Source organism: Mauremys reevesii, linkage group 1 (assembly GCF_016161935.1).
Source record: "Mauremys reevesii isolate NIE-2019 linkage group 1, ASM1616193v1, whole genome shotgun sequence".
Lineage (NCBI taxonomy): Eukaryota > Metazoa > Chordata > Testudines > Geoemydidae > Mauremys > Mauremys reevesii.
In genome coordinates this window covers 112,096,649-112,118,631 of record NC_052623.1, presented here as the reverse complement: position 1 = coordinate 112,118,631, position 21,983 = coordinate 112,096,649, and the positions used below count along the sequence as shown (strand labels likewise).

General features: G+C 41.9%; 1 protein-coding gene across 6 annotated transcripts in view; it reads right to left on the bottom strand.

Moving 5' to 3' along the window:
* ARHGEF7 (Rho guanine nucleotide exchange factor 7) overlaps positions 1 to 21,983 on the bottom strand; it is a 194,105-nt gene that overhangs the window by 54,519 nt on the left and 117,603 nt on the right. For all 6 annotated transcript variants that reach the window (XM_039533501.1, XM_039533460.1, XM_039533492.1 and 3 more), the window contains 4 exons: positions 18,460 to 18,582; positions 3,253 to 3,391; positions 2,099 to 2,158; positions 618 to 764 (listed from right to left, as the gene is read on the bottom strand). In XM_039533501.1, the coding sequence (XP_039389435.1) occupies positions 618 to 764; positions 2,099 to 2,158; positions 3,253 to 3,391; positions 18,460 to 18,582 (469 nt within the window). The remainder of the gene's footprint in view (positions 1 to 617; positions 765 to 2,098; positions 2,159 to 3,252; positions 3,392 to 18,459; positions 18,583 to 21,983) is intronic.

The following is a 21,983-nucleotide window of genomic DNA, read 5'->3' as shown; positions in this document are numbered from 1 at the left end:
AACTGAGACAACGATCTTCAACTATTTTATATAGGACACTGCACATGGGTCAGAAAGTAAAGATTTCCGATCACTACAAAGCAGAGCTGGCATTAAACCAATGACCTCAAGGTGAAAGGCATTACAATTCCCCAGAGTCACTCAGTCCCCTGATTTTTGTCTTTTTAATATTTAATATTTGAGGAAGGTGTCTAAAAACCCCATCAACCAAGGAGGAGTATGTCTGGGACAACAGCAACATAAAATAAGTATTTCCAAATTGTCTTTACATATAGTAATAGCTACCGTGGCAAATTATTTTGTGATGTAACCAATACACAGAGAAAATTCTCTTTAGTTTGCACTTAACCCCTTAAGACTTTATAATGTTTCCAACAACTCTATCTGGCTATACGATTTAGTCAGCTTTTAGCTGAGCTTGTACATCTTAAAAGTAGTTTCCCCCGTTTATAAGGACACTTAGGTTAAACAAAATACTACATAAAATTTGTTCAGTCTATATTTTTTTTCTTGGAGTGGTCTTCTTGTTTCTACCACGTACAATCCATTATTCATTGATAATTGTAATTGCAAGAGTGGAACAGAAAAATATTTAATGAAAACTTGAACTGTGTTACCTCACTTCCAGCACACTGAATCATGACCTGGGACATGTAAATTACATTGCCCAATGTTTTAATGTCCTCTCCCTCCCAGCAGCGGATGGCTTCTGTCAGTATTTGGAGTTCAAGTTCTTTTCTTTTCCGTACTTCTTGACATTGTGCCTGTTAAAGATAGGGAAGGTGCTAATAAGGTGGTGTCTGTGTGAACATTGTTAATTACAAAACTACTACTTTTCTCTTAATTTAATGATCTCAACATCCCTTTAAAAAGTCACCACCTTGTTCTTCTTCAAGGCTCTCCTACAGAGCCACTTCTAATGTTATGCCTACTATTCACTCCCAAGCAATAACCGGCTAGCCCAGCAGAAAGCAGGAATACAGATCTAATTCACACCCCCTCCCTTATCCTTTCTGCTGTGTGTTCTCCCACTTGTCTCATCTGGGCTGAAACTCTTGGGGGGGAAGGGACTGTTTCCTCCTACTTGTTTTTACAAAACCCAACAAAAAGGGACCCCAGGTCTCACAGTGGCCACAAAATATATATAACAAAGTCACACTAATGGCACAGCCCCATCCAACAGGAAACACACAATGCTGACTATTTTAGTAGCTACAAAAAGTGTTAGTGGGTTGCACACATATGTCACTAACAAGCACACCTCTTATTTCTTTGCTTGCATACCCACGTTAGAATGACAGGTCTTAATCCCCATCATCAGAAGCCTCTCAGCTCGTCCATTCTGGGCTTCAGTGATGTAATGCTCATTTTTACTCTAGTGCCCTTGCACTAGGGATGTACACTATAGGCTGGACTCCTTAGCCCACTATCGCCACATTCCCTAAGTGGCACAAAGAGGTCATAAACTGGCTGGAGGAGGCCAGAGACAAGTTCTTGGTGCAGATGAGGCCTCTTCTGGTGTAAAGCTAAAAAAGGGATGATCTGGGAGCAAGGAGTGGACTGGAAAGGCAGGAGATAAAGCAGAGCTCTGCTACACCTAATTTTCAACTGATATTAAGTTAGGGTTGCTAATGTACTGCCTTAATTTCCAGTGGGGCTGAGCAAACAAGAATGAAGGAGCTGGAACAGGCTGCCAGAAGACACCTCCCACACACTTCACTATGCCTGAGCCAGGGCCGGCTCCAGGCACCAGCTCAGCAAGCAGGTGCTTGGGGTGGCCAAGAGGAAGGGGCGGCACGTCTAGCTCTTTGGTGGCAATTCGGCGGCAAGTCCCTCGGTCCCTCTTGGAGGGAAGGACCTGCCACCGAAGAATTAAGCGACGGTAGACCTGAATTGCCACCGATCGCAGCTTTTTTTTTTTTTTTTTCCCCCACCACCGCTTGGGGCAGCAAAAACCCTGGAGCCAGCCCTGGCCTGAGCATAGCATCAAGCCCTACATTTCTAAAGATTTCACATGTCAAAATATTAACTTTTACAGGGCATGAAATTAGCAAGCATTCTCCCAAATAAATACACATCTACTCTTCAGAATTCTTACGGAAAGGTTTTTGAAGGCTGTCATGGATTTCTGAATGTCTGGTCGATCAGGATGATAATCCTAAAGACAAAAACAATAGTACTGTAATTCCCGGTGATGGTAACGAAATGTTTCCTAGGAGGCAGAGTAACTACAGTATAGACAACTTTATAACAACCCTTTTTGTTCTCCTCTTTATGCCCTCTTCGTTGCCTTCTTCCATTTATATAACACTTGTAGCAAGAATGCAGAAACTCTCATGATGTTACTACTACCGCTATTCTTTCATGAACCCATGAGGCAGTGTCTGGAAAAATATACCTGTCTTAGATTTCAACAGATTACTTGCAAACTTAAGTTTCTGCCATTGGTACTCCTTTAAAAAGGCTAACATACATCTTACTCTTATATTGCTCTTTCCTATTGTCACAATTAAACCTTCTTTTCAGGTTATGTTAACATGGAACACTATCAGAGCTGGCAAATCATAGACATGACACACCAACTCCACCTCCTCAATTTTTTTTTTTAAATAAAACATTTAAATGCAAATTTAGGCCCTTCAAACACCACCACATTAGAATACTTCCAGGTCTCATTGTCAGGCATAGTCCAACGGAAGTAAGTGAGACTAGATCAAGTAGGGAGCGTTTGAACGACTAGACCACTACTATGAAAAAAAAATCCTTTTTTGTAAGGTAAAACCTAGAATAGTCTTAATTACAGTTTTTAGGAGACAGGTTCAGAACACAATCCACCTGGAGATCTTGTGAATCAGATCAATCAGTGAGAAATTCAGATTCCTAAGTGGGTTTTGCTTTACGCTTATTGAGTTTTTCAGTTAATCTGATTACACTGAGTTGTAAGCCTACTGCCTCTCCTTATTTTAGAAGCAGGGCTCAAGTCGTGCCGAAATGCCATTTTGGCACTTTTCATGGTGTTCTGGTACCTCCAATACTATCACTTTATGAGTGATAGTGCTTTCTTCTCCTCCCCTCCCCCCCCCCCGCTTTTTTTTTTTGTTTTTAAATGACTGGAGCACTGTTCAGAAGGCAGAAAGGAGAGAAGGAGAGACAAGGAACACAATTTGGGACCCAACATGCTTGACATGTACCTTTAAAATAACTGTTGTCAAATCATCATTAAGATGGAACATAAATGCTGATAAGATATACCTCCATGTGCCTTTCAAGCTCTTTGAGTAACGTGGGGTATTTATCCAGGCGCATGAAAGGTTTGCTGAGGCCAGTGGTCAATACAAGGATCCCAGGGCTGTTGGCACCTTTCATTTCCATAAATTCTCCTAGTTCCTCACTGCACATGCAAAATATTTAAACAAATGAAGAATTAATTATCAACAGATGAAAAATAAATTAGACTCTTGATTATTCTGATCCTTCTGCTCAAGGGAATTTTGCCTGAGCCAGCAAGAGATGAAAATAAACAAGAAGTAATTCAAATACAAAATATGTATTTTTATTTATTTTTTATCGTTCCGAGATGAAACTCTGATGAACTTGTAATACAAGGATATCCATAGGGTGATGTATTAAAAGACTACACTTGCCAGAGCGCTTGAGAGAGCTCGGATGAATTCTGATAAGCTTATTAGCATGCATGCAGATTCTTGTATTATTTTTATGTTTTCTCTGTAATGTTTTGTACCTAAATTCCCTGAAAGTTGACATGTGGATTTGGGAATTACTGGGGTTCCCAAATGAATTTCTTTTAAATAACTAATTAGTCACTATCAGGTCCTGTAACTGGGCAGTCTGAACTAGTGATCAGAGCCGGGGCGGAGTCAGGATCAACGTCAGAAGTCACGCCAAAGGTCAAAGCCAGAGTCTGAAGCCATATCAAGGGTGAATCCAGAGTCAGAGTCAGGAGACACATGCAGTGTCAGTGCCAGGGTCACACCAAGGGGTAGGTTGGAATTGGGGTCAGAAGTCATGCTAAGGGTCAGGCCAGAGTAAGTCACTGGAATTAGGGCAGGGACACAGGAACCAGGAGCAAGAAGCGGAAACCATGTGAGGAGACAGGAACTAGGATCAAGGTGTGATAACACAAGCAAGGAGAGGAAAGCAGGTAAGAAAGGAGAAAGTTGTTCTCAAGGATCTAGTCAGCACCTGGTCTAGTGACTAGCTGGTCAGACAAGAGGTGGGACAGGAAGCTTTATGCCTGGTCCAATCAGCAGTCCGTTGCTAGTCACCTGACCCAGCTGAATCAGTAGGTACAGCCTCTGCCTTTGGGGTGTTAGATCAGTTCCCTTATGTGACCTTGCAGCGTGGTAGTGCAGGGGGCAGCTGTGGTGGAGCCTTCCAAAAAGTGGGAGGGGCTAAGGGTCCCCTCCCCCTGTGGCCCCTTCTGCCCCAAGCCCCGCCCCCAGTCAAGCCACAAGCTGGAGCTGACCGGGAGCCGCAGACCCTCCACCTGCCTGGGATGGGGTGGGGGCTGAAAGCAGCCCCCAGCTCATGTCCCAGCCTGGGTATCCCCCGCCCAGGGCAGGTTCAGGGTTTGTGGCTCCCTACAGCTGCCCATGGGCTCTCCATGACCCGTCTCTCACTGGGGGATGGGGCCTTGGAGCCGCAGCCCAGCCATGGTAAGAGCCACATGGCCAGTCAGCTGTGGGGAGCTGTGGTATGGCCCTGGGTGGGGGGCCGAGAGGCAGGGACATGGGCTGGAAGCTGCTCTCGCCCCTCCACCCCATCCTGGGCAGGTGGAGGGTCCGCGGTGCAGTGCCCCATGCTGCCCGGGCTCTCCACCCAGGCTCCAGCTGCCAGCTTGGCCGGGGGGGACTAGTGTGGGGAGGCCTGTAGAGAAAAGTAGATGGGCCATGGCCCCCTCCCCCAATTCCAGAACCCTTGGCAGGGGGTAACATTCTCACTTGACAACTTCATGGGCTTGGGTTCAAGACCTGCAGCATCATCAACTCCCCATGTCTCCCAAAATCAGTTAAATGCACAAACAAGTCCTTGCCAAAACAACAACAACAAAAACCAAAAAAAAACCAACCCAACCCAATAGATTCAGACTAATGAGAGGTTTCAAGGCCAAACTGTGTTGGAGTTATAACAAGGCAAAATTGATAAATAATTTAAATAAAACTACTTTCTGAACATTTTCAAGAAGCAGAGCTACCTGATTTTAATATGTGATTGTCCAGAATGCCTCATCAGACCTGCCTTAAACTTCCCAGAACAATGTCTAACCTGGCATAAAATCACATTGATTTTAGTAACTGATTATTATTTGTGTCTGATAGTACTCAAGATGTGCTATTATGTTTTCCAAACAAAAATAAGGCTCAATTCCTGTCCCAAATACAAAACAATTTAGAGTCAAACAAGTTAGCAAGGGTGAGATTGTCAAAAATTGATCTTATGTAAAATTTCCATTAGCAGCTACGGAAAGTGTATAGCCTTTCCATACTAGCAGTTTTGTTACTTACTAGTTCTAGACTCAGTATAAACTCCATTTGGAAGGGAAACTATGTCTTCATACTTGCCTGGACAATGCCATGCATACCCGTGGATGGCACTATACCAGTGTTTCTCAAACTGGGATCGCCGCTTATGTAGAGAAAGCCCCTGGCGGGCCGGGCCGGTTTGTTTACCTGCCCTGTCCGCAGGTCCGGCTGATCGCAGCTCCCACTGGCTGTGGTTCGCCGCTGCAGGCCAATGGGGGCTGCTGGAAGTGGTGGCCAGTAAGTCCCTCCGCCCACGCCGCTTCCAGCAGCTCCCATTGGCCTGGAGCAGCGAACCGTGGCCAGTGGGAGCAGCGAACTGCGGCCAGTGGGAGCCATGATCGGCCGGACTTGCGGACGGGGCAGGTAAACAAACTGACTCGGCCCGCCAGGGGCTTTACCTACACAAGCAGAGCCCCCAGTTTGAGAAACACTGCACTATACATAAGTGACCTTTATCTAAATATGAACAAAGTGATAGCTATTTCCTTTATTGAATATCAGACAAATGCGTAAACCTGTTATTTACCTCTTTACTCAGATCTTGTTCTCCCCATTTATGAATGCTATCTACCTTCTTTGTCCTGCTCCTCCCTTATAAATTACTTCCTCCACATTGTCTGCTCCTCCACCCCCCTTCATGTAACACTATCCAATTCAATGTTTGGGCAGCCTCCCTTTGCTCCTCAAAAAAACTCATCTGTTCCATGATGCATTCCAACTACAAAGATCACAGCCCACTCTTTCAGCTGTATCGTATTGGTCTGTACAGCACCAACATGTACCTATAGATTATACTATACACAAATCCTTGCCCCTCATCATTCAGCACATTATAGGCACTGCACACAGTTGTTTACATTTGATGGCATAATATAAATAATATTTGCTGATCCATCTTCAAGTACATCTTCAAGTAAGTCCCTTACTTACCAGGTCCTCTTACTATAGAGCAATTATGATCACTGAATCCCTTTCCCACCACCAAAACACAAACTTCTGCTCCTTGTGCTGGCCAAATATTTTGGGAGAAAAGTTTTCAACTAGCAATAATCGCGCCTCGGATTAACCTCATTGGATACTATTGTTCCAATTGTGTCTGACTTTGGCACCATGGAGGTTTCGATGGGCCACAGATTTGGCAGGGTAGTCGGGAAAGAGCCAGTATGAAATACTGCCCCATACAAACCCATAACATCTGAAATAAAGACATATATTATCCTTAACTTTTTCCATAGTATGCTTTGTGATTCCTTCCTGTATTTGTTGACTTCAACAGTATTTTCTGAGTTAGTCTCTGTTCTTCAAAACAAAAGATATCTTGCAGAGTGTTGCATCAGTTTATTTGCTCAAAGCATGAGAACACAAGTTTTAAACCTAAACGAATTTTAAACAGATTCAAAACTTGGAAAAATACGTTTATTAACGGAAGCATCAAAAGACCATTTAATAAAGTGGTGTTAATAGATGTAATTATAATTGAATTACACTGTTTTGCTCCTAACATTTCTAAAATGACAATGTTTTCTTTCACACAGTACTTCTCTAAACTTTAGTCTTGTAAGATTTGTCACGCTAACTTGTACAAACAGCAGGATTTTAAAAGACGAGTACAACATTATTATTTTAATGTAACTGAAACTGAATTATTCAGACAAAAACGTTCTATCATGCAGACCCTATTAGGAGTCTGTTCAAGCCCATCAAAGAGTCTCCTACATGTGCAGTTTCATGAATATCCTTGGATTCTTCATGTCTGATAAAGACAATGCAAACAAAATGGAACTTCATTCAGATAACAGAACAATCTACTTCAGTGAAATATGCCTTGTTTATCCAACATATTTTTCAATGCTGGAACACAATACTACTGGAACTGGGGAACAAACTGCAGGTCATACATCAGTTTTATTTACTTTTTCACCGGATCATGAGAACTAAAATCAATGCCGTTAGCTCAAGATCACAGCTGTTTTGACAAAGACAATGGCTCTTTCATATCATGCAATTTTAACTGGCACTTACAAGTTTAGCACAGTGTATTGCCTCTGTAGTTACTGAAATGACACAGTTAAGAAGCAGAGCACACACAAAAAGAAGCATCATTTAACTGAGCACAAAGTAACAATTATGCTTTTGGAATAATGTATATTTTTAGAAAGGCTAAATGATCAAACCTATGATTTATTCAGATCATGAATACCTGCTTTTTGAAGGACAACAAATAGGGTTATTTCAATATGCTACCTGTGTCATTTTACAGAATTAGTATATGAATAAAAGCATACTGGAGGCCTTTGTTCTATAAAGTGATCATTACAACTGCTATGCTAAGGTCTGCGGTTCAAACTAAGGCTATCTTAGCAATGTTTTTAGAAATCAGCACTACAACTTCTGTCTTTAAAATTTATCAATATTCACACCTTAGTACGTATAGCTCCATAACAGACTCAACAGTTACAAAACAGGCAGTTTTACAAAACAGATGAGAAAAAAGCTAAAACAAGAAAGAATCACTCAAAGTTCAGACTGCCTATACTAATTTGGAGGGCAGAAAAAGCGACACAATATATCAGACACAAAAACCAAGAGCTAAACATGTACTTTTAAGACTTTTTTTTAAACTTACACTTCTGAAGCAGATTGTTGTTTATAGTAGATAGAACATGAACTCTCACTGCTGAGGGGTCTGAAGACAGCACATAAACATCGCATTCTGACAACGTTACAGCAAGACCTTGGCTCACTTAATGAACCTAAGTCTTACAGCTTCTACTTCTCTAGTGCTGAATTTCTCAAAAGAGCTCCTTACTCTGGGACTGTTGCTTAGAGTATGACATCAGCTTGCACGCTTGCAGGCTCTGGGATACACAAAGCTGAGGAGGTACAAAGAGTTTTCTGACTCAAACTTATCCGCTCCAATTATTTGGAGTAACTAATGTACAAGCTCCACAGCTTTATCCAAACTGCTATTAAGGTGAGGATGTAAAGTATAAATACAGCAAATGCTTGACAGGCATGATCCAATAAAGCTGAAGTCACAAGATGTAAAAAAAATTGATATTGTTTTGCATATCTTTTAAAAACTTTAAATTAAGGATAATTTCATCTACCATTGAAAATCGACTCATTTTAAGTTTTGCACTGGCAAAGAAACAAGGTAAACATATTTATAATAATAATAATGATTCTGGCTTCTTTGGGGGCCTTTAAATAATTTTCGGTATTGAAAATGTTATTGTGTCTTTTTTCCATTTATTTTGAGATTATGCGCTATTCACTATCTAATAAAGGAAACTGTAGTTTGTTTGGTTTTTTAATATGAGCAAAAATTCTTTTATTTTTTTCAGTCCGTTGTTCACAAGTTTAAATACATATATCACACTTGACACCCACATACTTAATGTTATATTAAGGTTATGCCTCTCATATTTCTTCAGAACAATTACACAATAATGACTGAGTGTAACACTTAAAGCGATTTTTCTTTTTAAAGATGTCATCACTCCTTCCCACCCTCCAATAGGTTATGTTTCCTTCGGTTTATGGATAGGCCATTTAAAGGTCCAACTCCAGCTCCCTGCTTCTTTTTTTACATTAATTCTCCGTGGGCTTTTTTGCTGGAGTTTCTCTCACAATATATTTGGTGGCTTGGACTCCTCCCCAGGCCCACACACATCCCCTCATTCCTCCGATAAGACAGATGCCATGTCTTGACTATTTTTCCTGTCCATTCCCTTCCCTGACAATTATGTCTCCATTCTTTACCTCCACTTTTCCTGCCCTCCCTCTCCCTTTTTCTTATTATTTTGCTCCATTCCCCTACTTCTTCCCCCAGCGCCTTCCCTCACAAGAAGACAAGCAAGTTATCAATGTGCAGTAATGTATGTAAGTAGTCTCATTAAAGGCCAATGCTACTTAGTAGGCATTGAATATGCATCTTTAAATATCCCTCACTTTACTGCTACTTCTATATACTGTACATTCAAATACCTCCCCCTGGAGCTGGAAATTTTCTGTTTATCTAACAACGTCTCCAAATACATAAATGTCCACCATATGGGGATGGGATTTTCAAAGGAGCCTAAAGGAGTTAGACACTCAACTCCCACTGAAATGAAGCCACGCAGACAAGATCATTAAGGGATAAGGTGGAGAGGAAGAAGGGAACTTAGAGGATGCTAGCAGGCACTAAAAGTGAGAGACAAGAGTAGCAGACAAGGAGAGGGGAAATGAGGGAGAATATGAAGTACTGATTTCCAACATAGTCTTCATGTCAGAGAGTTCATCAAACTTATTTATGTCTAAGTTGACTGCATCCTTTAAAAATCTAATCAGTATCAAAAGATTGAACTTTCTGGTGAGACACCTGCATCTCATCAGCTAGATAGGTGGGGGGAAGGGATAACTCAGTGGTTTGAGCATTGGCCTGCTAAACCCAGGGTTGAGAGTTCAATTCTTGAGAAGGCCACTTAGGGATCTGGGCCAAAAATTGGTCCAGCAAGGGGCTGGACTCAATGACCTTTCAAGGTCCCTTCTAGTTCTAGGAGATTGGTATATCTTTAATTTAAAAAAAAAAATCTAGACCCCATAGTTCTAAAATAATAATTTCCTATTTTTAATATTTTTTTCTCTCCCTTGTTGACATTATACATGAGAGTAGCTAAGGGGTTTATACACATGCATAAAATTCCTGCAAAGCACTGTCAAACATACAATGTAAACAGAAAAATTACAGGGAAATATTTTTTTTCCTCTAAGCTTGTACTTAGTCAGCTTACTCATTATTTGTATAGATTAAAAAAAACTGAAGCTGATAAATTCCCCCCTGAACAAAGACTCAGGAAATTTTTAAGAAAAAACCTGGTTAGGTTTATTCCTGGGAAAGAAGCTGATTGCTCTGAAATAATCTTTTTTTGTGGCATATAAAAACACTGGCCCAATTTCACAAAGAACGGTATTCACTGGAGGAATAATACCTTGGTTAGCGACCCTAATGCTTGGATAAAGTTACACTCCCACAACTGAAACAGAATAACAGGACTAGTTTAGACTATCCAAACTTAATGGAGGAGGTGAAAAGTGAGAGTTCTTGTCTGAAAGCAAGCAACAACTCAAGAACAGATGGCCCAGCAGTCATACTTAAGCATGCATTACACGAGATATTGCCCCCATTTTTGCACGTTCATTCATGAAAATTTAGGATTCAGGTTTTTATTTTCATTTATTTCAATGGTTTATTTTTGACGACTTTAGTACTTTGAATTGAGAGAAAAGAAGAACAATGTATGTTTGTGGCTTTGTAAATTTGAACAAGACTCTTTTATTCACAATGAAAGTAATAATATAAAAAAAAAAGGCAGACAAACTACCCCAAAGCTTTTTTAAACAGTCGTTTATTGTTTGCATCCTATATTTCAATACCGTAACTGTACAAAAAAGCCTCTTTTCATGCTGATGCTATCTATATGTGACTAAGAAGAAAACTATGAAGAACATGAACAGGAAGTGATACAGACTGGAATTTACAGTGGCTGGTGCAAACAGCAGGTTAACTCCACTCAATTTACCTTTAAAATAAATCTTGTCATTTTCTCGCTCTCGCTCTCTTTTTTCAACTGATGCTTGAAAAATTACACTTCACCCAGACAACACTACATTTCTAGAGAGCAAGAAGTCTGTTGGTGTGAATAAAAGAGGGTACACCAGCATGAAGCAGGAAAAGGATGATCTAACGGGTGAAGAGTGTGCTAGATGTTGGAAATGCCTCCAATAGGACTCAACAGTTTTTTATACTGTGCGTTAAAGAAATCTGAATTAGCTTATTTTTTTCATTTGTTGGACTGAAGCCTGAAATGCATGTGACCCTGAAAGGGGCAGAGCACCTTCTCCTTCCACTGTCCTCAGTGGGAATTGAGGGTGCTCAGCACCTTTGAGGATTAGGCCTTATAAATCTTCTCCATCTCTTCAAAACATAGATGCAGCCTCAAAACTCTTGCAGACTTCCTCCCTTCTGAGCCACTATGGAACCTCCCCTCCAAGATTTGAGGGATGACTGAGCGCAAGCCAACAGACGTTCTCAACATCTGACATAAATGATGAAAAACTAAGCACATATATAGGTCTCAGTCCTGCTCCCACTGAAGTAAACGGCAACACCCCTTTTAGCTTTAATAGGATCAGGTTTGAAGCCCCCACTTCTTAAAAATTGGTATGACTTCAGACTAAGGTAAACACAAGGAGATGGGTTTCAGCGACGAGAATATAAGAGTGACCCAAAAAAAATCACAGCAAGGGGAGCTGCTCTCGACATTGGGGCTAGAAGAGTTAACTCAATAACGCTAGTCTGAATTGCATGCTGAACATTCAAGGAAATTAAAGCCAATGTATGTCCTGATAGGAAAGTGGTGTTTTAACATATATATTTTGGCAGTGTTCACCTCAACTGTATCTCCATCCCTTAACACTTTAGTTGAATTTTAACAGGCATCAGGATACCAGCTCACTGCAATTTACAGCTTGATATTTCTTTTGAAATATGAAGCAGTAGTAGCCAGCTACCTAATGTTTCCTTCAAAAGGACTGGATGGACACTTATCGTATGATCTTGATATTATTTCATTCAACTGGTACAAATGCTACAATGAAGGCTGTAAAATGGTTTCTATTATAACCCATATTTTTGCATGTTTGTGACTATGAAAAATTCACCTTTATGGATGAACTTCTTCCTGATCAATTTTTATCATTATATTTTTTCAAAGCTAGAACAAAATCCTTCACAAAAAAACAAAGAAGTGAAAAAAATACCATTTTTAACAATTAAAATAATCCTTTTAAAAAGTCTTAGCTACAGTAAGAATATCCTAAATGTTTTTTTATAACTTGGCATGGACTTAGTCCTCTTTGAGGACCAGTGGCTTTGATAAATTTGCAGAAAACTTGTTTTAGTTTTTTTTTACGTAGCAAAAGTTATGACTTTAAAATTGTATACTGAGCACATGAAGTGGACCATTTTGTAGGCAAGCGCTATGCACAAGTGTTTAGTTACTCAAGCGCACAGAGGCTGAGTGCAAGGAGGGTACAATCTCTGATGGAAAAGCTGTAGGGTGTTAGTTCCAAGCCATTTTCCATTTTTCTCTCTCAAATACTATTAAATCAGTTGCACAATATACAATTCAAATCCCAAAAGTCAGTGAATGAATTCAGAGTACACATGTAATATTCTCTACCTTTTTCTTGTTAAATATATAGCTCAATAATATTCATGTTTCTTCTGTTAAATACATACCATAAACATATACAGGCTTTGCAATGCAACTGAGCATTGCTTTTGCAATCTTAACTTTTCCATTCTCTGATTTAGTGTAAATTTAACTGTGCAATCTTAACCTAGTTTTTGGCATTTAATAATTGTAATGAAGTTCCCTCATTTACTATTTTAGATGCTGCTATCCCTCAGTGTAAACTAAACATCTCGCACAGATCTTTATGTCAACAGAAAAAGTTCTATATAACTAGGGGTATGTCTACACTATGGGATTATTCCGATTTTACAGAAACCATTTTTTTAAAACAGATTGTATAAAGTCGAGTGCACGCGGCCACACTAAGCACATTAATTCGGCGGTGTGCATCCATGTACCGAGGCTAGCGTCGATTTCTGGAGCATTGCACTGTGGGTAGCTATCCCATAGCTATCCCATAGTTCCCGCAGTCTCCCCCACCCATTGGAATTCTGGGTTGAGATCACAATGCCCGATGGGGCAAAAATCATTGTCGTGGGTGATTCTGAGTAAATGTCGTCACTCAATCCTTCCTCCGTGAAAACAATGGCAGACAATCATGTCATGCCCTTTTTCTCTGGATTGCCCTGGCAGATGCCATAGCATGGTAACCATGGAGCCCATTTAGCCTTTTTTCACTGTCACCGTATGTGTACTGGATGCTGCTGACAGACACGGTACTGCAGTGCTACACAGCAGCATTCATTTGCCTTTGCAAGGTAGCAGAGACGGTTACCAGCCCTATTGCACCGTCTGTTGCTTTGGAAATTGGCGATGACGGTTACCAGTTATATTGTACCGTCTGCTGCTGTCATGGGTGCTCCTGGCTGGCCTCGCTGAGGTCGGCCGGGGGTGCATGGACAAAAATGGGAATGACTTCCCAGGTCATTCCCTTCTTTATGTTTTGTCTAAAAATAGAGTCAGTCCTGCCTAGAATATGGGGCAAGTCTACTAGAGAACCAGAGAGCACAGCCGCTCCGGGTCAGAGCCCCAGACATCCTGCAGAAATGATGAGCTGCATGCCCCTGCAACAACCCCACCCGTTGCTTCCCTCCTCCCACACCCCTCTTGTGCTACCGTGGCAATTATCCCCCCATTTGTGTGATGAAGTAATAAAGAATGCAGGAATAAGAAACACTGACTTTTTAGTGAGATAAAATGAGTGGGAGGCAGCCTGCAGCTGCTATGATATTCCAGGCAGGACATCTCCATTACTCATTAAAGGGTGCGGGGGGAAGAGGAGCACAGCCTCCCGCTGCTACGATAGTCCAGAATCTCCATTATACATGAAACGGGGGGGAGGAGGAGCTCAGCCTCCAGCTGCTATGATGAGGACGGTTACCAGCCCTATTGCACCATTGGCCAGGACTGAATCTCCAGGACACAAAGCTTAAAGAAGGGAATGACTGGGAGTCATTCCCATTTTTGCCCAGGTGCCCCCGGCCGACCTCACCGTGGCCAGCCAGGAGCACTCACAGGATGATGACGAGGACGGCTATCAGTCATATTGTACCGTACCGTCTGCCACCGGGGAGGGGAGAGGAGAGGATGCTGCTGTTTAGTGCTGCAGCACTCCGTCTACCAGCAGCATCCAGTAGACATACGGTGACATTGAAAAGAGGCGAGAAACGATTTTTTCCCCTTTTCTTTGAGGGGGGAAGGGGGGGTAAATTGACGACACATTCTCTGAACCACTGGCGACAATGTTTTTGACCCTTCAGGCATTGGGAGCTCAGCCAAGAATGCAAATGCTTTTCGGAGACTGCAGGAACTGTGGGATAGCTTGAGTCCTCAGTCCCCCCTCCCTCCCTCCATGAGCGTCCATTTGATTCTTTGGCTTTCCGTTACGCTTGTCACACAGCAAAGTGTTGAGTCCCTGCTGTGGCCTCGGTCTATCATAGCCTGGAGATTTTTTCAAATGCTTTGGCATTTCGTCTTCTGGAACGGAGCTCTGATAGAACAGATTTGTCTCCCCATACGGCGATCTGATCCAGTATCTCCCGTACAGTCCATGCTGGAGCTCTTTTTGGATTTGTGACTGCATGGCCACCCGTGCTGATCAGCGCTCCACGCTGGGCAAACAGGAAATGAAATTCAAAAGTTCGCGGGGGGTTTCCTGTCTACCTGGCCAGTGCATCTGAGTTCAGACTGCTTTCCAGAGCGGTCACAATGGTACACTGTGGGATACTGCCCAGAGGCCAATACCATCGAATTGCGGCCACACTAACCCTAATCTGACATGGCAATACCGATTTCAGCGCTACTCCCCTCATCGGGGAGGAGTACAGAAATCGGTTTTAAGAGCCCTTTTTATCGATATAAAGGGCTTCATTGTGTGGACGGGTGCAGGGTTAAATCGGTTTAATGCTGCTAAATTCGGTATAAACCAGAAAGTGACTGCAGTATCTTTTACCTGGGTGATATGTAGACCAGGCCTAGGAGACAATAGATGGCATTATTAGAATTTTTACATATTTATATATTTTTACTTTGTGCAATCACTATGTTCAGTGACACTCAAGGCAGAAAGAGACATGTTTCCAAACCTTAAAGTTTTATAATCTAAGGGGTTTCTGTTCTATAGGAAAGGTGAACAGTTTTGGAGCTGCACTGTTTAAATGTAACTTCTTGCTTCTTTATGGCAGATTTTGAAAACAGTATTTTGATGGCATACATTGCGGTCCTGCTATCGCTGTGATTAATAAAAGAAAAAGCACTTAAAATTTTAAATGGAGGTGTAGCTAGGTGGAGAGACCGCCCACCGAGACTCACAGGGACGAACCACTCCCTGCCCACTAGTGGGCAGAGCCAGGCTGGGCCTGCCCCTTGTGTTGGAAGCAGAGGGGCAGAACAGGAAGTATAAGAGGTGGGGTCTCCAGCTCAGTTGGTCCAGAGCCAGGGAAGGAGTTGGATGCCTCTGCCTTGCTGCTGGGCCTTGGGCCAGGGACTGAGCTACGCCAACCCCTGCCCTGGATGAGGACCCTGAGGGAGGGGAATTGCTGAGGCTGCCATCAGCCGAATACCCCGAGGAGCTGTCGAGACTGCCGCTAGACGAATACCTCAAGGAGCTGCTGGGAATACCAGCTGCCGAGTACCCCGAAGAGACTGAGGACCCACGAGCAACGGAGCCCTTCGAACAAGTAGGGGGTAGGAAGTAGCCCAGGGAAACCAGACATTAGTCTGTCTGTGTTGTCAAAATCCACGTTGACCCAGTGGCAGGACCACTCGCTACTGGTAGGGCCCTGGGCAGGGAGGCGGTGGAGTAGGGTGGAGCTGGGCCCCCTACCTCCCTGCTGCCAACCCCACCCCTGGAGTGGCAGCCTCCCCACCATAGGCCGGACACCCTGTCTGTGTTTGCTGTCTGCCCCAGCAAGGGAGCTGGACTAAAGACTGCCAGTTGCCCTGCCCCATACCTAGGGGCCAGGTGCCAAGACTTTTTGCTGACACTGTGCTAACCCCCTGGCAACAGACTGTCAGCCGTTAGGTGGCATAGCAAGGTGGAGTGGCCTCCTTCAGAGACTGAAAGGGACGACCCACTCTAAGCCACTAAAGGATGCAATTACAAATCCAGGGTTCACATTTCCATTGACACATCTAATTCAAACAGATAATATGACATGCTAAACAAGAGCCCATTCATCAGGACTTGCTTCCCTTTGCAAGATTACCTTGAAACTAACTGCATGTCTACAGTGTATTATTTAATTGTTCTATGATATTTATGACGACTCCTATAGGGATTCACAAAGTTGATTTTACAGACCAGAAAGTGACTGCAGTATCTTTTACCTGGGTGATATCTTCCAGAAGCACTGGATAAATCTTTCCCCTACGCATAGCCAAATCTTAAAAAATGTATCTGTTCAATTACCACATCCTATTTACATGGAATCCCAACCTGGAATGTGGGAAGATGGCAGAGGCACCAACTACTTAGCAGAAAATGTGAGAAAGTACTTAGGCTGAACAAGATTATTAAAAATCCTTGACGCGTATGTCTGAATACTTCACGTTATACAGAGATTGCCTGCTGAAACTAATCACCAGCAAGAAAAAAAAATTACAGCATTTTATACATTTTGTTTCGTATTCCTTCCTCCTCACCTCCCACACAGAGTACTCTGTCACTGTTGCTTTCACTGTAACATGTAGCAAGCATTTCAATTTGTTCTTTCACACACACAAAAAGTTGGAAAACCTTAGGTAATGAGGAAGTTGGGGACAGATCACCTGTATCAAATGATTCAAAGGTTTATATTTTACATGATTGTGAATGAATAAGAGGCATGACTAGACCATAGAACGTATTACTGAAAAACTAATATTGTTGAAAATGAAGGCCTCAGTCATGCCTGACTTTGCACAGGGAAGATGGAGAGGGTGTAAAGAGCCTTTTCCCTGGCTCATTGCCTAGGGCAAAAATTCAGGGGGGGGAAGTACAGGCTGTGCTCCCTGCTAGCTCCCCTATGGCTTCTAACTTCATGGAGAAGGGCAGAGTAGGGTGGCTATAGTTCTCTGACTCACGCCCACAGCAGCCACCAAAGCTTCTCAGAGTTCCAAGCCAAACACACACTCAGCCCCTTGAAAAATTATTAGAACAACTGCCACAGCATTTGCTTCTCAGGAATCCTTAGGAGGAGATCCAGTTGCAGGACAGCTCCCCCACCTTTACTCAAGTGCTGGCTGCGGCTTAAAAGCAACAGTCTAGCTCCAAACTTTCTCCCTCTGTAAGACACGGTGCCTGCAACTGTGCTGTACATGAATAGCCAAAAAACCTCAGAGGCTAAAGGTAGTCATGTTACCTCAAACACTTATTTCTGACAAACAAGAGGTGCTCATTTTGTAAACTGTGCAAAATTAAGGCCCTGATCCTGCAACACCTATGCACATATTACCTATAGTCACATAAATCATCACATTGACTTCACTGGAGTTGCTCATTAGAGTGAAGTTGAAAATAAATATAAATGTTTTCAGAACTGACTATTAAGTTAACATTTTCTGAATGCTTTCTCCATGCAAATGAATTGCTCTCAAAATGTAAGATCCAAGTTCTAATTCCAATATGTGGAAATGCACACCACCTATTACTGTATTGAAAAATTAGCATTGCACGTGTGTGTGGAAAGGTAGCAATTTTTTCAAGGCATGTGGTGATTTATGCTTATGCATCTGAGATTAGACTCTAGTCCTGCACTTGGTCTTTCAGAAGCTGGAAGGTTAGTTCTCCAACACAACTCTTCAAAGGTTAAGATACAGATGGCAGACAGAAGAAAGTTACAGAAACCAAAATCAGTCATGCCACACTGATTAAAAATCAACATATTCACACAGATGCTCTCAAAACTAAGATAATATGTACTATGGTTTCCTTCACATGTTCACAGTTTATGTGCATTCTTTATGTTATAAAAATCTTCTCAAATAATAGTTTTCCGATGAGTGATACAATGGTCCTGCCTGCGCAAAATAGCTTTGGTTTGGTTAAAACAGGCTACAATGCTCTGTGTACTCACCAAAAAAGGCTGTAGGATATTTCAAGTGCACCTATCAGCTTTTTTAAAAAAATACATACTACTTATTTTTAATCACTTTTTCTGTAGGAGTTTTAATTAAATATAAAATAAACATACCTGTGTTCTGTGAGAACATTTACTGCTGACGGGTGGTTGGCACAGTATGCAAGGTATAAGTTTTTCATTTGTGGCATTAAATTTAGAAAGCATCCGCCGACCCTTTGCTGAGCTTCAGGCAACCTAAAGTAAGTAACATAAAGGAAGATTAAATTATAGTAACACTATCAAGACAAAACCAAAGACTTAAGCAGCAAGAACATGTTACACTTTGAGAAATGTGACCTCAACCCACTTCATTTAAAATTACTCTACAACCATCAGTCTATCCTAGAATCAGTAACTACAAATATCTTCCTCTCCCAATGCTTCTACCCTGTAATCTCCATATCCTGCTATGCAAAGCTATGTCACTGTACTGTAGGCAGAATGTATAGTGACACTTATAATTAAGGCTACGATTCAGTCATGGGTATTTTTAGTAAAAGTCATGGACAGGTCACAGGCAATAACTAAAAAGTCCCAGGCTGATGACCTGTCCATGACTTTTACTAAAAATACCCCTAATTAAATCTTAGGTGCTGGGGTGTGTTGTGTTGTGTGTGTGCGCGTGCGCTTCTGGGGATGTTGCTGATCCGGGTGGGGGGAAATGGCCCGGGGCTGCTGCCACCACTGCTATTGCTCTGGGCAGGGGGTGGCCAGGGGCCCTGCCACTGCTGCAATCCATGCTGGAATCTGTGACCTCACATGAAAGACTCGCAGCCTTACTTATCATTAAAGGTCGTCTTTGGTGGGATCTTCACATCAAAGTTGTACTGGTATGATAATGTTGGTCAGGGGTGTGATATTTTTGCCAATATTGTTATATTTGGACAAGCCCTAGTATGGATGTAGCTATATCAGCATAAAGGTGCCTTACACTGGTATAGTTACCCCTCTCCCCTCAGTGGAATAGTTATACTGGTATAAAGCACCTTTACACAGATATAACTGCGTTTACACTAGTGGGGTTGTACTGCTTTAACAACAAGTTGTAAAGTGGTACAACTTTCCAGGGCCGCTCGGGCGGGCGGGCAAGTGGGGCAATTCGTCCCAGGCCCCAGGCCCTGCAGGGCCCCCCACGAGAATACAGTATTCTATAGTATTGCAACTTTTTTTTATGGAAGGGGCCCCCGAAATTGCCTTGCCCCAGGCGCCCTGAATCCTCTGGGTGGCCCTAAAACTTTCTATTGTAGTTAAGGCCTTTGTCAGTTGCTCATAAATCTTTTCAAATCGTTTACTTTTTAGGCTGGAATTTCCCATGTTTGGTTTCTGTGTGAGGGTGAATTTGGCTGAAAAGTTTCAACAAAAACAACTTAGCCATTTTTAAAAGAGATTTTTTTTTAATTGCGTTAGCCTCAGCATGGGCAACAAAGTTGAAATTTGTCAGGGAGTCAGCCCTTTAGGAGGAAAATTGCTTTTCACAATGTCTTGGTCAAGATCTGTTTAGATATGTCAGAGAGATATAACAGTTATATCACATACAGGCATAATACACTTTTAATAACTTTTTTTGCATAATTCTCTCTCAAATTTCTATTAGCAAGGGGCTGGAGTGTACATGCCTTGAAGTTAACCGTGTAAATTTGGGGTAACTCAGTGAAGAATCAGGCCCTGAATTCTAATAATGCATACACACAAAGGGGGCAAAGTTAAGGTTGTGTGGGTAATCTTATCTTTGTCACTTCCTTACTTTGAATATTTCACTTCACAATATTAATATTCATTAGTTTGATCCCTGGAAAATATTAATGAGCAACAGAATAATTATACTAACTCCCTTTCAACTGTAAAGTCATTTCAATTTGAGGAAATAGACATTGATGGGAATTAGGGGGGGGAAGAGTCCAGCTTCACCAGTTCAATTTCTTTTTTCCTTCACTGACTACCAGCAGGCCTGCTCGCAATAATAATATTATAACAATTTACATCCTACCTAAAAAATACATTTTATTGACAGGCGTGTGTTGTTATTCTGGGAGAAAATGATATACTTTCAATTTTAAAAAAAAAGTTGGAAAATTAAATTTTGTCTCAACTAGAAAACTGACCTGTTGGAAGTGGTTGTCAAAATAAATTGGTTTCTCCTGAACTGGTGCTAAAAACTTTACTGATACTGTAGATGGGGTAAAATTTTTCATCATCATTACAAGATGTGCTTGCTCTTGACACTTAAGTTCACTTCTTCCAGCAGTCTCCTCATCAATATTCTTCCATTTCCCTGAACAGTTACTGAGAAACGTGACTTCCCCTGAATTGTACACCTTGTCTCGCTCAGCTTGTAAACTCTTTAAGACATGTTCTTTGCTCCAATCTAACATGCTGTAAGTTTACAGCACTATGGGGAAAAATTTAAACTAAAACACAATAAAGTTACTGTATGGCTCTTTAATCAGAGTGAAATGAATAGTCTACAACCCTTTTCCTCTGGCTATATATTCTGTAGCTTTTTAAAAATGTCAGTGAAATGGAACACAATGTTAAAATTCAGAATTTCCTATTACTCCAAAGCAACACAGGCTCTCTGGTAAGCATTAGGAAAATGACCCATTATTAACATTTGGCCCAGTGCTGACAATAGTTTAACAGCTAGCACAGGGAGAACATCATTTTCACCAAACCTCAAAACTGTTTTCTGTAATGGTGCTAAAAACAATTTAGTCCTATCAACAGTAGCAGTTAAAACACTTTCAGCAGCAGGTAAGAAAAGCCTGTTTCTGAAAACAGTGATTAGCAGTGGGTCACCTTCCTGGTGTTAGAAGTAACATCCCAATCCTGCTATGAAAGATAACATATACTACAAGCCCCCGAACATTTACACTTACATACAAATAGACACGCACACCACGCACTTCTCAGAGTGTGGCTTTAATGATAACTAAACACTACAAACGTACTACAGCCTAAGCAGTGTTTCTCAAATTTTTGAAAATTGACCCCTCCTTTAGGAAAATAAAACCAACTGCGCCCCATTTCAGGGCCACTGTGTGGAGTTAAAAATCCAATCCTAAAAAAGCAGTTACTCAGACTGAAATGTGTAGATCTGTATAGCATACGTTAACTACTTCACTTCCTATCAAAGCAATGTAGACATTAAAAGTCTTAAGACTGGCATGTGAGCTAACACCCCCTAAATGAATGGAGCTGTTATTTCAGGCATTCTGCAAGCTCCGGAAGATGCAGCTGCATAAGCTGCACTCAGTTCACATTTTTAAGTTTTTTTCCCCACAACCACAACAACCTGAGACTGAACTTATTTAAACAGAAAAACAAAAACTTCTGACTGTCACAGATCCTAGTGAGCCCCCATTCCTGGCCACCCACTAGCAGGCACACATTTTACAGTGGGGGTGCTGATGATGGAACCCATGTATTTGGTGTGTTATTACTACTTCAAGCCAGGGGGTGCGGCACCAACCCCAGCACTAGTTCCAGCACCACTGCCTACCAAGACTGCTGTGATGGGAATCCAAGCCTCTGCCACTCTGGATCTCCAAGTTCCTGGAGCCTGGACAGAGCCCAACCACTGCCCCAAACAGGCAGTT